This window comes from Solanum tuberosum, unplaced genomic scaffold (assembly GCF_000226075.1).
Source record: "Solanum tuberosum cultivar DM 1-3 516 R44 unplaced genomic scaffold, SolTub_3.0 scf00315, whole genome shotgun sequence".
NCBI classification, from domain to species: Eukaryota; Viridiplantae; Streptophyta; class Magnoliopsida; order Solanales; family Solanaceae; genus Solanum; species Solanum tuberosum.
This window is the reverse complement of record NW_006239239.1, coordinates 421,229-433,296: the sequence shown is the minus strand read 5'-3', so window position 1 is coordinate 433,296 and position 12,068 is coordinate 421,229. Positions and strand designations below refer to the sequence as shown.

At 35.3% G+C, this 12,068-nt stretch overlaps 2 protein-coding genes across 2 annotated transcripts; one reads left to right on the top strand and one right to left on the bottom strand.

Annotated features, from left to right (window-relative positions):
• Positions 1 to 554: 554 nt before the first annotated feature.
• On the bottom strand, positions 555 to 1,157 carry LOC107063182 (uncharacterized mitochondrial protein AtMg00810-like). The gene has a single exon (XM_015314712.1). It carries the CDS (start codon positions 1,155 to 1,157, stop codon positions 555 to 557), a length of 603 nt encoding a protein of 200 aa, XP_015170198.1.
• An 8,571-nt stretch (positions 1,158 to 9,728) lies between these two features.
• LOC102605010 (ethylene-responsive transcription factor CRF4-like) lies at positions 9,729 to 11,735 on the top strand. The gene has a single exon (XM_006360120.2). It carries the CDS (start codon positions 10,298 to 10,300, stop codon positions 11,420 to 11,422), a length of 1,125 nt encoding a protein of 374 aa, XP_006360182.1. The 5' UTR covers positions 9,729 to 10,297; the 3' UTR covers positions 11,423 to 11,735.
• Positions 11,736 to 12,068: the final 333 nt, after the last annotated feature.

Below are 12,068 nucleotides of genomic sequence, written 5' to 3'. Positions count from 1 at the left end.
GTTCCAAAATATACTTCTTGTGATAAGAGTGGTGCTAAAAATGGTAGGGTGTTAATTTATCTTCAAGTTGCATGTTTATTTTGTTTATTACATGATGTTCTATGGTGAATTTGGGTCGATTGATAATACCTACCAGTACGTGTTATTTGTGCTAAAAATGGTAATATGTGCTTTGTACGAGAATGAAAAATGGGATTGACATTCAAGTATATAGCCCTCAGATTATCACACCAAAGAATAAAAGTAGAAGAGGTGCAACAACCAACCTCACAAAGAATGAACTCAACCCAAGTGAGTTCCGAAGTTGCAGCTACCAGGGCCCTATATTCAGCCTCAGTACTCGATCTGGAGACAGGATGTTGCTTCCGTGAAGACCATGAGATCAAGTGGTTGCCAACATATATCGCAAAACCAGTGGTAGACTTTCGATCATCCATATCGCTGCCCCAATCAAAATTTGTGTAACCATGAAGTAGGGTGGTCGAGGTACGTGATAAAAATAGACCATGAGCAGATGTTGATTTGATGTATCGCAAAATACGCTTCACTGCCACCTAATGTGTGTCTATAGGATAGTGCATAATTTGTGAAGCTTTATTTACTGTGTAAGTTATGTCGGGACGAGTGAATGTCAAGTATTGTAGGGCACCAACTATACTACGATACATAGAAGGATCACTCAACGGAATTCCACCAGAAGAGGAAAGCTTAGAAGCAGGGGAAATTGGAGTAGTAACAGAACTGCATGAGTCCATTTGTGCTCGGCGAAGGAGCTCAGTGACATACTTGTGTTGCGATAGAAATAATCCTTCTTTCGTCCAAGTTGCTGTAATACCCAAAAAATAGGACAACGTCCCTAAATCTCGGACAACAAACTGAGATTGAAGTTGAGAAACCAAAGCCTTGATACGTACATGATTATTACCCATTATTAAAATATCACCCACATATATCAAGCAAAAAAGCTTGTCACCTGGAGTGGACATATAAAATAGAGAAGTATCAGTCGTAAAACCCATGAACCCAAGTGAAAGAAGAGCATCAGTGAGTTGTTTGTTCCACATTCGAGGGGGTTGTTTGAGACCATAGAGAGAGTGCTTGAGGAGGCAAACATGATCTGGACGAGAGGGGTCAGTAAAACCAGGAGGTTGAGACATATACCGGCTCATCCAAGTTTCCATGAAGAAAATCATTAGATATGTCTAGTTGTGTTATATGCCAACTGTTAGTTACAGCCAACGAAAGTAAAAATTGAATAGTAGTAGGTTGAACAATTGGACTAAATGTATCCACAAAATCAACCCCAGGCCGTTGATGATATCCTTTTGCAACGAGACGTGCCTTGTAACGCTCTAATGAACCATCAACCTTCAATTTTATCTTAAATATCTAGCGACAACCAATGATATTTTGTGATGAAGAAGGAGGCACAAACTACCATGCGCCATTCTGTATTAGGGCATTATACTCCTCAGTTATAACATTGTGTCATTGTATAGTCTTAATAGCCTTAGTGTAACATGTAGGTTCTTCAAATGAAAGAGTAATAACAGACATGAAGAATGGTTGTCGCGGCTTCAACGAACCTGTTTTAAATAGAGCAATCATTCAACGAGTTGGTGTTGAAGGCAACGGAGAAGGGATATAGTCAAAGGGAACAATCGGCAAGTCACACTTAGACAGGTCAACACACGGAGAAATTTCATTAGCAGATAAGTGTAGTGGTGAAGGTTGCGAAGTTCTAGATGTAGTTGTAGGCGTAGAACTAATTTGACTAGATGGTGAATGTGGTTGGGAGGTTGGCAAAACTAGAGGCGGAGATGTAACTGGAGGGTGTAGCGTGAAAGGATCGGTGGTGGCATTGGTTGATGTTTCGGGCACCATAGCATCCCGTGATGAAAAAGGAAACACACATTCATAAAACATAACATGACGAGATACAAAAAATTTGGAGGAAGTAGGATCAAAACATTTATATCCTTTGTGAATTTTACTGTATCCTAAGAACACACAAGGTTTAAAGCAATGTGATAATTTGTCCTTCGTATAAGGACGAAGCCAAGGAAAGCAAAGACAACCAAACACATGCAATAGAGAATAATCTGGATCATTTTGAAATAGTATAAAAAAAAGAGATTAATTTTGTAGTATTGGCGTAGGTAATCTATTAATGGTGTAAACTGCAGTTTCAAAAGCATTAGTCCAAAAATGAGAGGAAACATTAGCATGATGTAATAATGATTTACTAGTTTCGACTATATGTCTATGTTTGCGTTCAACACAACCATTTTGTTTAGGCGTATAAGGACAAGAAGAACGTTGTGTAATTCCATTATCACGTAAGTAACTTGTCAAGGCTTGAAACTCTCCACCCCAGTCAACTTGAAAATATTTAATTGAACAACCAAAATATTTTTCAACCAAGGTAAGGAATTGAATAAACACATAGAGAACATCAGACTTAAAGAGAAGAAAATATATCCAAGTATATTTACTAAAGTGATCGAAATAGATCACATAATAACGATAACCATCATTAGAGACAATTGGGGCAAGACCCCAAACATCTGAACAAATTAAATCAAAAGGGTCGGAGGCCTGAAAACTAGACTCACTAAAAGGGACCTTATGACTTTTGTTAACTGCACAAGTAGTGCATACACTAGAAGATTTACTAGACTTTAAAACAATTGATGGTAATGCTTGACGAACGGTAGGATATGATGCACATGTACTGAAAAAAGCTGCAAAGGAGGCCGGAGATTATAACTTTGTAACTGGTAACAAATATAGCCCTCCGCTACTCAACCCTGTGTGTAGTAGTGCCCTCGTTGCCAAGTCCTTAATCAAAAAATGGTTCGGAAAAAAATTCAACTGAGACATTATTAGATTTGGTGAAAGAATTTATGGATACCAAATTTTGAGTAGTAGTAGGTACATGAACAATATCTTCAAGTTTAAACTTTTTGGCAGAAGAAATAAAGGAACTTTTACCTATATGAGAAACTGGTAATTTAGAGCCATTACCTAGAGTTACCTCCTTCGGACCTTGATATTCAGAGTGAATGCCAAGATTATTAAGGTCAGTCGTCGTATGATGTGTGGTGCCACTATCCATCAACAAATCTTGGGTAGGCGAGGGTTGCGTGTTTGCTAGGTTAGAGACGGGTTTGCCAAAAGATTGAGTTCTATTGCATGTTCTAGGTGACGGGCATACTAGTGCGATACGACCTTTTCCTTCACAATTGTGACAAATAATGGTTGATGCATCTGTGATTTAAGACTGAATATTAGAGTATGGAGTATGGTGTTGATCACCACTATTATGAGCCATCTGGGAGTAAACTTGATTCGAAGAGAGACCACAACCTCTATTACCTCTACCTTTACCGCGTCCACGATTGTGAGCAACTGAGCTGTGAGTAAATTGTGTTGTCGGTGCTATGACATTAAAAGCCTCATCTCTTTTTAATTATCCTCTAAACGCGATTCAAGTGATCTTGTAAAGGGATGATAGATTGGTCCCAAACTAGCGATAATGAATTCAACCAGATCATCATCATTAACGGGATGTTGCAATGCAGCCAACTTGTCTGCAATTCCCTTTGCCTTTTGCGCATAGGTTTCGATACTTGCATTATCTCTTCGTAATATGTGTAATTATATTTTCAACTCACGAATCTGTGGCTTTGAACCAGACGCATAGGCAGCCACAAGTTTGCTCCACGCATTGCGAGTCGTTTCTGCACCAACCAATTGAGGTAAAATACCTTCGGAGACTGAAGCAACGATTCAACTTAACACACGTTGATCTTGTCTTATCCACCCATGGTATGCAGGATTAGGTTGATCTCCAGTCAAAAACTGATCTGGAATCTGCACTACCATCGATATGATGACCAAGTCCGCATCCTCGAACCATCGAAAGAAATTACGTCTTCCACAATAAAAAATTTGAGGATGTGAGTTTAACTGGTAATTGGTGTGCAAGATTTGGTGATGGTAAAGGTATATTAGGGAATGAGGTTTGTGTTGTTGCAATCAGCTCTGTTCCTAGCGAGCCAGAGGCTGTGGAAATATTATCGTCCTTTGCCATTGGAGTCAGTTCTCTATTTTTTTTTGGGTTGTTGTAACCTCTTAGGGCTCCGATACCATGTAAGAAACTTTTCTTCAATAATAAATGTTCAGCGTACACGAGGATATATATATATAGGGAAAAGGGTCTGATATACCCTTTAACTTTGTCATTTGAAGCTTATATGCGCCTTGTTATCAAAATGGCTCATATATACCCTTATTGTTATACAAACGACTCACATATACCCCTACCGTTACAAAATGAGCTCATATATACCCTTCATTTAACGGAAGTGAAAAAATTAGTTTTAAATTTATATTTTTGACTTTTAATTTTCTTAAAAATTATTGAGGGGTATATATGATTCTTCTAGCAAAGTTCAAGGTATATTTTAATCTTTTTCATACATAAATTATTTTTTGACTTTCTTTGATTATAACTATTTGAGTTTCTTATTCTTATTTTATTTTTTTCTTTCATTCCTTAGTGTAAAGAAAAAAATTTAAAACTGTTTTTTTTTGTCTATATTGTAATTTAATTTTTTGTATTTGAAGAAAAAAATTTGATCATCTATAATAAGTTTTACAAGAGAAACATAAATAAATTTGACCATCAAAATAATAAATCTAAATTAGTCATTGAAATAAAAAAAGTAAAAAAAAATAGTTTGAGGAGGATTAAATATACTCATATGGGATTATATTTTTTTAAAAAAATATAATAAAAATTAAACTAAAATTATTATTTTTCATTTCCGTTAGAGGAAAATGGTATATGTGAGTCGTTTGTATATAAGTAGGGGTATATATGAACCACTTTCATAACGAGGGGTATATCAACTCCAAATGACAAAGTTGAGGGGTATATCAGACCCTTTTTCCATATATATATATATACATAGAGAATAACCAAGAGTCCTAGATGACTTAGGTACAACAAGACCAAAAGCCTATACAGACTAGGATACAAGAAACCAAGACGTAATAGAACTTATCAATAGTATCCTTCATCACTCTTTTGGTGGGAGTTATGTCATATTTTCTCTGTATATATTATTACACTTACTTAGTAACTCTTGAATATGTTTAGACTAGTTTCTTGAGAGGATTTCTTTTTGGTTGGTTGTAAAATGATGATTTTGTACTCTAGGTTATGGTTGTTAAATTTATTAAAGAAATTCTCTTATTTTTATTCATTTCCGCAATGTCCGCCTTAAAATTGGGTGGTAAAAGTTCTCGTATCTTGAGATTAGATCGGTGCCTACACAGTCTGATGGATTGAATCGTGATAATTTGGTTTTAGAGCCCATGTTACCGATCTCCCAGTAAAACGGCAAATGTCGAATAGAATCCTAAGGAGTAGTGTGTAGATGTCCACATTTAATCTTCAGAAGGCTATTAAGAATTTTCTAGGAAGTTGTCTAACTCTTTCACTTTTTTTGTGCGATCTGTCGCTTGTGGTATGGGTTGAGTCCAATCGGTATCTCAATGAAGTAAACTAACTGCGGCCCACCTGCTCTTATCCTTGCCCACCTTCATCTTCTTTGATACTCTAGAGGGCTTGTTTTTCACCAATAGAGGGTTGAACGAATCGTCATTCTCCACATCAAAATCCGTGTCATCCATTGGTATCCTTGCCCATCTACAAAATTCCCCAGGCCAAGAAGAACAGGGCCTTCGTATTGCCTATGTAGAAGTCTTTTCACTCAGCTACTATCTACTTCCTCGCGCTCACCTGAATTCCTGAATAGTGCAGGCCATCACTAGTGCTCAAGGTTAAGTCACATCAATGAGATTGCCGATGGACAAACCCTCCTACCGACTAGTGCCAGCCACCTCCAAGCGTCGGGTGAGAAGTAGTAATTGGTAATGCCCTCTCACTATATCAAAAATGATCCTTAGTGGCAATTAATTAATGGCAATAACTTAATTGCCACTAAAAATGTATTTTTAGCATCATTTAGCACTCTTTATAATATCCCTAAAGCCTATAGCGACACTAAATCCAATGACAATTAACTAATGTCGGTAAAAGCTTTATCACTCTTTGCTTATGTGTATATTTATTGCCGCTAATGATTGTGTTTTTGTTATAGTGTCTATAGTAGGCTAGTAGAGCTCACCCTTTAAAAAAAATGAAACTTTACAAATTCATTTACACTATTAAAAAGGAATTAATTGTAAGAATACAATTAAAAACATTTAATTAATTCTATTTTGATTTTATAATTTAACAAGATAACAAATAACCAAGTATTGTATTATGTTGTTATTCTATGTCTTGGCAATGAATATTTTCAAAATTTATCAACGGTTGAATGGTGATTAAGAAAGAAGATGCATGTATGGCGCCACAATTCCATAAATGTGCGCAGAGCAGTAAAACATGTGAGCACTCTCACATAATGAAAATTCAGCTTTTTATTGATTTTACGTGCCAGCATAAGACAGACACAAAGTACCATCTCCCACTTGCTCCATTCCTTTAGTATTTTCCACTTCCACTTCTTTTGTTGGTAATGCAACTGCAAAACATTTGTATTATAGTAAATCAAGACAATGTATTCACCAATATTGTACGAATTTTGCATTCATTCTAAAAGTTATGACCCCATAACTAACCGCAATCTTCGATTGTTTTCGAAAACCATACTCTCCGGTACGGAGCATTTTATCGTAGGATGTGTTCGATACAAAGAAAAATATTTTTAAAATTTTTGATGTTTACTTGATCAAATTTTTTGAAAAATATTTTATTTATGAAAATAATAAATTTCTTTAAAATGTAGGAAATGACTTGATTTGTAAAAGTAAGAAAATATAGTTTCACGAGCGACAATCCGTTTATTATGTGTTCCTCATCCTCCAACCCACCTCATCTTTGCTTCAGTCTCTTAGGCTCCATCCCCACATATCTACCCCCACCCATCTATAATATACTAAAGACAATATTTTATGTTGCATATCAAACACAAGAATATAGGTAATTATTTATCGAATTAATCTTTACTAAGGAACTTTTTTTCTTTGTACCAAACACACCCTTTAAATGTAAATTTGTATTATTTCAATGTTGATGTTATTATAAATGTATAACAGTAAATCACTACCCCAGCAACCAATAATGTTGTTATAGTCATTGATAGGTTGGGCTGTGTTTCTTTTCATTATTAATCTCCTCACATTATTTTTTTGAATTTAGATTTTGTATACCAATGTTTTAAAATATTTTTACACTAAAAATGTTATCTAATGATGTGTTGCTTACTATTATTTTTAAGTAATCAATTCATATATAAGTAATGTTTTAGTAATTGCTAAGATTAGTGTATATATATAGTTTAAATAACTAAAGTTGGAGTCTTTAAAAAAGTACAATTGGGGGTTAAAAACTTAAAATTTTACCATGAAACAGTACAATTAATGAAACAGATTTCGTAGGGGATAATCATATTGTATTCCGGGTGGAGCTAGCTTAAGGCTAGGAGTTCATTCAGATTTCTCCAACTAAAATATATTATTTATATATGATTAAAATTACTTTTTGTGCATATATAATAGATTGTGAACTCTGGACTCTGAGCCAACTTAGGCCGGAAGGGGTTCATCAAAAATCTTTTTGATGAAAAATTACACTGTTTATAAATGGTTAAAATTATTTTTATGTATATATAGTACATGTTGAATTCTTCGATTAGTTCGTATGTTTACTTATTCATATTTGAACCCCTACTAATTATCCTGACTCTATCACTGATTAAACTCCTTTCAACTAGCTCGTATATTTTATTTTTTTTATATTTTAAACTTTCTAAATAAATTTTTTGAATTCGTCACGATTATTTATTTGTATCATATGTACTCTTTCACTTGTCCATGTGCCACTTTGTGGGGTGAAAGATTGTTATTGCCAACATTTTTACTGAAAATAACGTCGACAATTGGGACACTTGCTTCTGGTAAAAAAAAGGCTCTAGCTATAAATATCCACACGCTTCAGTGCACGTCTGTACCACACGCTCTAAAAGAAAAGTACATTAGTGATGTACGTCTTCACCACGGAGACCAGAATCGCGTGGGTTCAGTTAGCATCCTCGATAAAAGTAAATAAAGAAGGTAAAACCCAGAGCCGTACAAAACCAAATTATTAATGGCGGCTAATTCTAGGTTGTCCACCACGTTATTCCTAGCTGTAAAAGTAAAAAAATTTAATTCATTTAAACTTCAAAATTCATCTTTGTCCAAAGGAAAGTCCAAGAATCAGAAATTTTGATCATAATAAATTTGTCTACACAATTAATGCACATAAACTTTTCCTCCTACTCAATGTCTTGAGTTGAACAAGTCTATATTCAAACAACCTAGGACGGAATAGGAGTTGAAAGTCACTTGAATATAAGGAGAAGATAACCAAACTGAGCATTGTTATGTCATTTCGTTAGTGAAAGTCACTTAAAAAAAATCCTTGCCAGAGAGTATTTTTTTCCGAATAGAGCCTTATGACTCGAATCCAAAATAATTTAGCATTAGATACTGAGCGAAGAAAAAAAAGTGTATGGCCCCAAAATTAGTTTCATTGACTTGATTGACAAGCATGTTTTAAATAGAAAAATTATCATTCCATAAAATTACCAAAATAAAAAGGATACAAATAAAGAACCAGTAATAATTATAAAAGTTATTTATTATGTATTTACTGGTCAAAGAAATGAGTTGTTAGCCAATTGCATAAGTATTTGACCGACATAATTTTTTTAACAGAGCGGGCATCCTGGGCCTCACGTGACCGGTCACACGGGCTTCGAGATTTTAAAAATAAAATGCTGACTCATTTTGAAGTTCACACATTGGACCAACCTTATTTGTGGGGCCCACTATACATACGTGTCAAATCTTTCGTGGTTTTTTTCAACTTACATATATATATGCGGCGAGTAGTTTTTTCTCTCCGTCGACGGAATCTTTGGGTCCCTAACACCGACGGCCGGTGACTACCCCTTTCACAAAACAACTACTCCGATGAACTAGTATTTCCTATGTTTCTTTTTAATTTTAAAAACAGCATTATTTAAAAGATTGGTGTTATTTTTATTTAACATCGTACTACACAACATATTTAAAATTGCATGATTCAAAGGACATTTTGATACGTCATACACATTTTTAGTTAGAAACAATGGCTTAGCTACTTGGTTGTCAGGGTGTCCAATTTTTTTGAAAAAAAATATTGTATATACAAGAAATGGTTAAATAACATTTTTTGGACACCCTTAACACAACAAACTATTGTAACCTAGTGATTTCAGACGCTTGGAATGAGATAGTGCTTGCGTGTTTGAATCTCACAAGCAGCAAATGTTTTCTCCACTTTTGTTGTGTTATTTCTGAACACCCTTTATGAAAATTTTGACTCCATTATTGAATTAGAAGATTCAAAAGTTATTTCATTATTTTCCTTTCTTCGGAGGAGGAAGATATTTTTAGAATGTGATAGTGTATGGTACTACTGCCTTATTTTGTTTTTGGGTACATGTATGGTACTACTGCCATATTTATGAAACATTTAATAATAGTGCAATATATTATATAAATAAAAGTAATACTAATGTACATATATTGGAATTTCGGCTTGGATCGGATCCTATAAAAGAGGTAACCAAGGCGTTGTAGTCTCACGGACTTGAAGAAACACAACTCTGTCTCTCCACAAACTCAACTTTCTCTTTCATTCATCACACAAAGAACAACACTTCATCACTAGCAAGTATTTCTTGAGAAACATAGGATTACGAGTTTTTGATTCCTTCTCTTTTTTTAGACCATATGGTATTTCCCTTTATTGTCCACTCAGCCTTTTTAAGCCTCACGCTTACACTAAATCCTTTTTAGCCCTTCTTTCTTTCTTGTTTCCTTTGAGGTTCACTTTGTTAAAAGGGTTTTGCTTTGTTATCACCTTCAAAACTTTGTGCTCCGTTTCTGTGAAGCTTGTGGTGCTGGTTTACTTTCTTCTTTTCTTTTTGCCCCCTTTAACACTATATATTCCATCTTTTAACGAAACTTGCTCCTCTTTTTGTCAGATGTCTTTGGTTCTCTCCTTATGTTTCAAGCTTCTCTTTGACTATTCCTTTCCTTTTTAATCCCTTTGTGCCACTCTCAAAACAATCTCATCCTTATTTTCATTTCAGCAACCACACTTCACTCACCATTTTTTAGTTAAAAAATGGATCATCACAATATGCTTTGTCCGGTCAAATATACCGAACACAAGAGAACAATCAGAAAAGTTACTAATATAAAGCCGCTTAAGAAGGTAGCGGATGTCCGGAAATCCTCGGAGTATAATCCTACTATTCCGAGGACTGTACGGATATCTGTTACTGATCCAGATGCAACTGACTCTTCAAGTGATGAAGAAGAGCTTTTTGGGCGGAAACGTGTGAAAAGATACATTAGTGAAATCAGTATTGAGATGCAATCAATTAATGATGTTAAAACTGTGAGTACTAGTAATGGCAAGAAGCGAGTAGCTGAAGCTTCACAAGCGAAGCAGAAGGCGTTGAAAGGGAAGGAAGTGGTGCAGCTACCGGCTGATGGAACTGTTAGGAAGTTCAGGGGAGTGCGTCAACGGCCGTGGGGGAAATGGGCTGCTGAAATCAGAGACCCAGCGCGTCGCGTTAGGCTCTGGTTAGGTACTTATGATACTGCTGAAGAAGCTGCTATGGTTTATGACAATGCAGCTATTAAGCTCCGTGGACCAGATGCTTTAACAAATTTCATTACTCCTCCAATGAAGGAGAATCCGGAAGTCAATGTGGCTTCGAATTCGGGCTACGAATCTGGTGATGAATCACACAATCTTTCTTCTCCCACCTCTGTTTTGCGGTTCAGAACTAGTCAATCCAGTGAAGAAGCAGAGCAACAAAGCGTGTCTGGGTCCGAACCAATTCTCGAAGAAACAAAAGTGGAAGAAAATTGCACAATATTGGTGGAACAACCAAACAGTGAGCAAAACGTCGAACACCTTGAGTGCCAGGGCGAGACACTTACAGTCATACCAGACTATTCAAATGAGTACTTACCAACAGACGTTTCCTTCTTAGACGATTTTTTCAACTTTGCAGATGCAGAACAAACACTATTTAACGACACAACAAGTTTCACCAATGATGATTTGTTGACGCCATCCAAATACGTACCGTCTTGGGATTTCACCAATGACTTTGTATTAGATCCTGAGATTTGCAAATTTGATGATTCATTTCTAGACTTGGGTGCATTAGAAGTGGATAATTATTTCAAAGACATTGGAGATTTTTCCAGTGTTGATGTTCTAATGGCATTATAATTTATCCTTCTCAAAACTACCATTCATTGTCTCCAGATTGCCAGAGCTATTGGCAAATTTTGTCTACCGGCGACAATGTGAAATCGACTAGTATATTAGAGTTGTTTGTTTTAGATTCTCCGTTTAAGTTAACGGAGTCAAATAGTAGATTGTTATTTTGTTATTGTTTTGATAATAAGTAGTGAGGCCCCCTCCTTCTGCAGTGTTTCAATGTAGTAGTAATGCTTTACCTGGACTAAATGAGATGCATAATTTTTACTGAAATTTGTGTTGCTCTGGATTTCGATGTGAATTTAATTTTCAGAATCTAGTGTTTTTTTGTCTCCCACTTGGTAGGTGTTTGTTCACTTTTGATTGCTTCTCCACCGAAAGATAATTTTTTCCACTGTTTTACCGTTTAACATTAACTATTCATTCCAATACTCATATAAGTTGTTCATTTTTTGTTTAAGAAATCATAATTAATTGTAGCAAGGTAGACAACTAGTATGAAATTGAAGAAGTACTTGTTAAAAAAGTGTACTCAATGTGAACGAGTAAAAATTATTTCCATAATCCTTTTAGTTGGTTAATAATGTGTTGAGATTTGGTAGAATCTTTTTACTTTTTTTCTTTTTAATCTAAAAATATTTTATAGTATTTAATT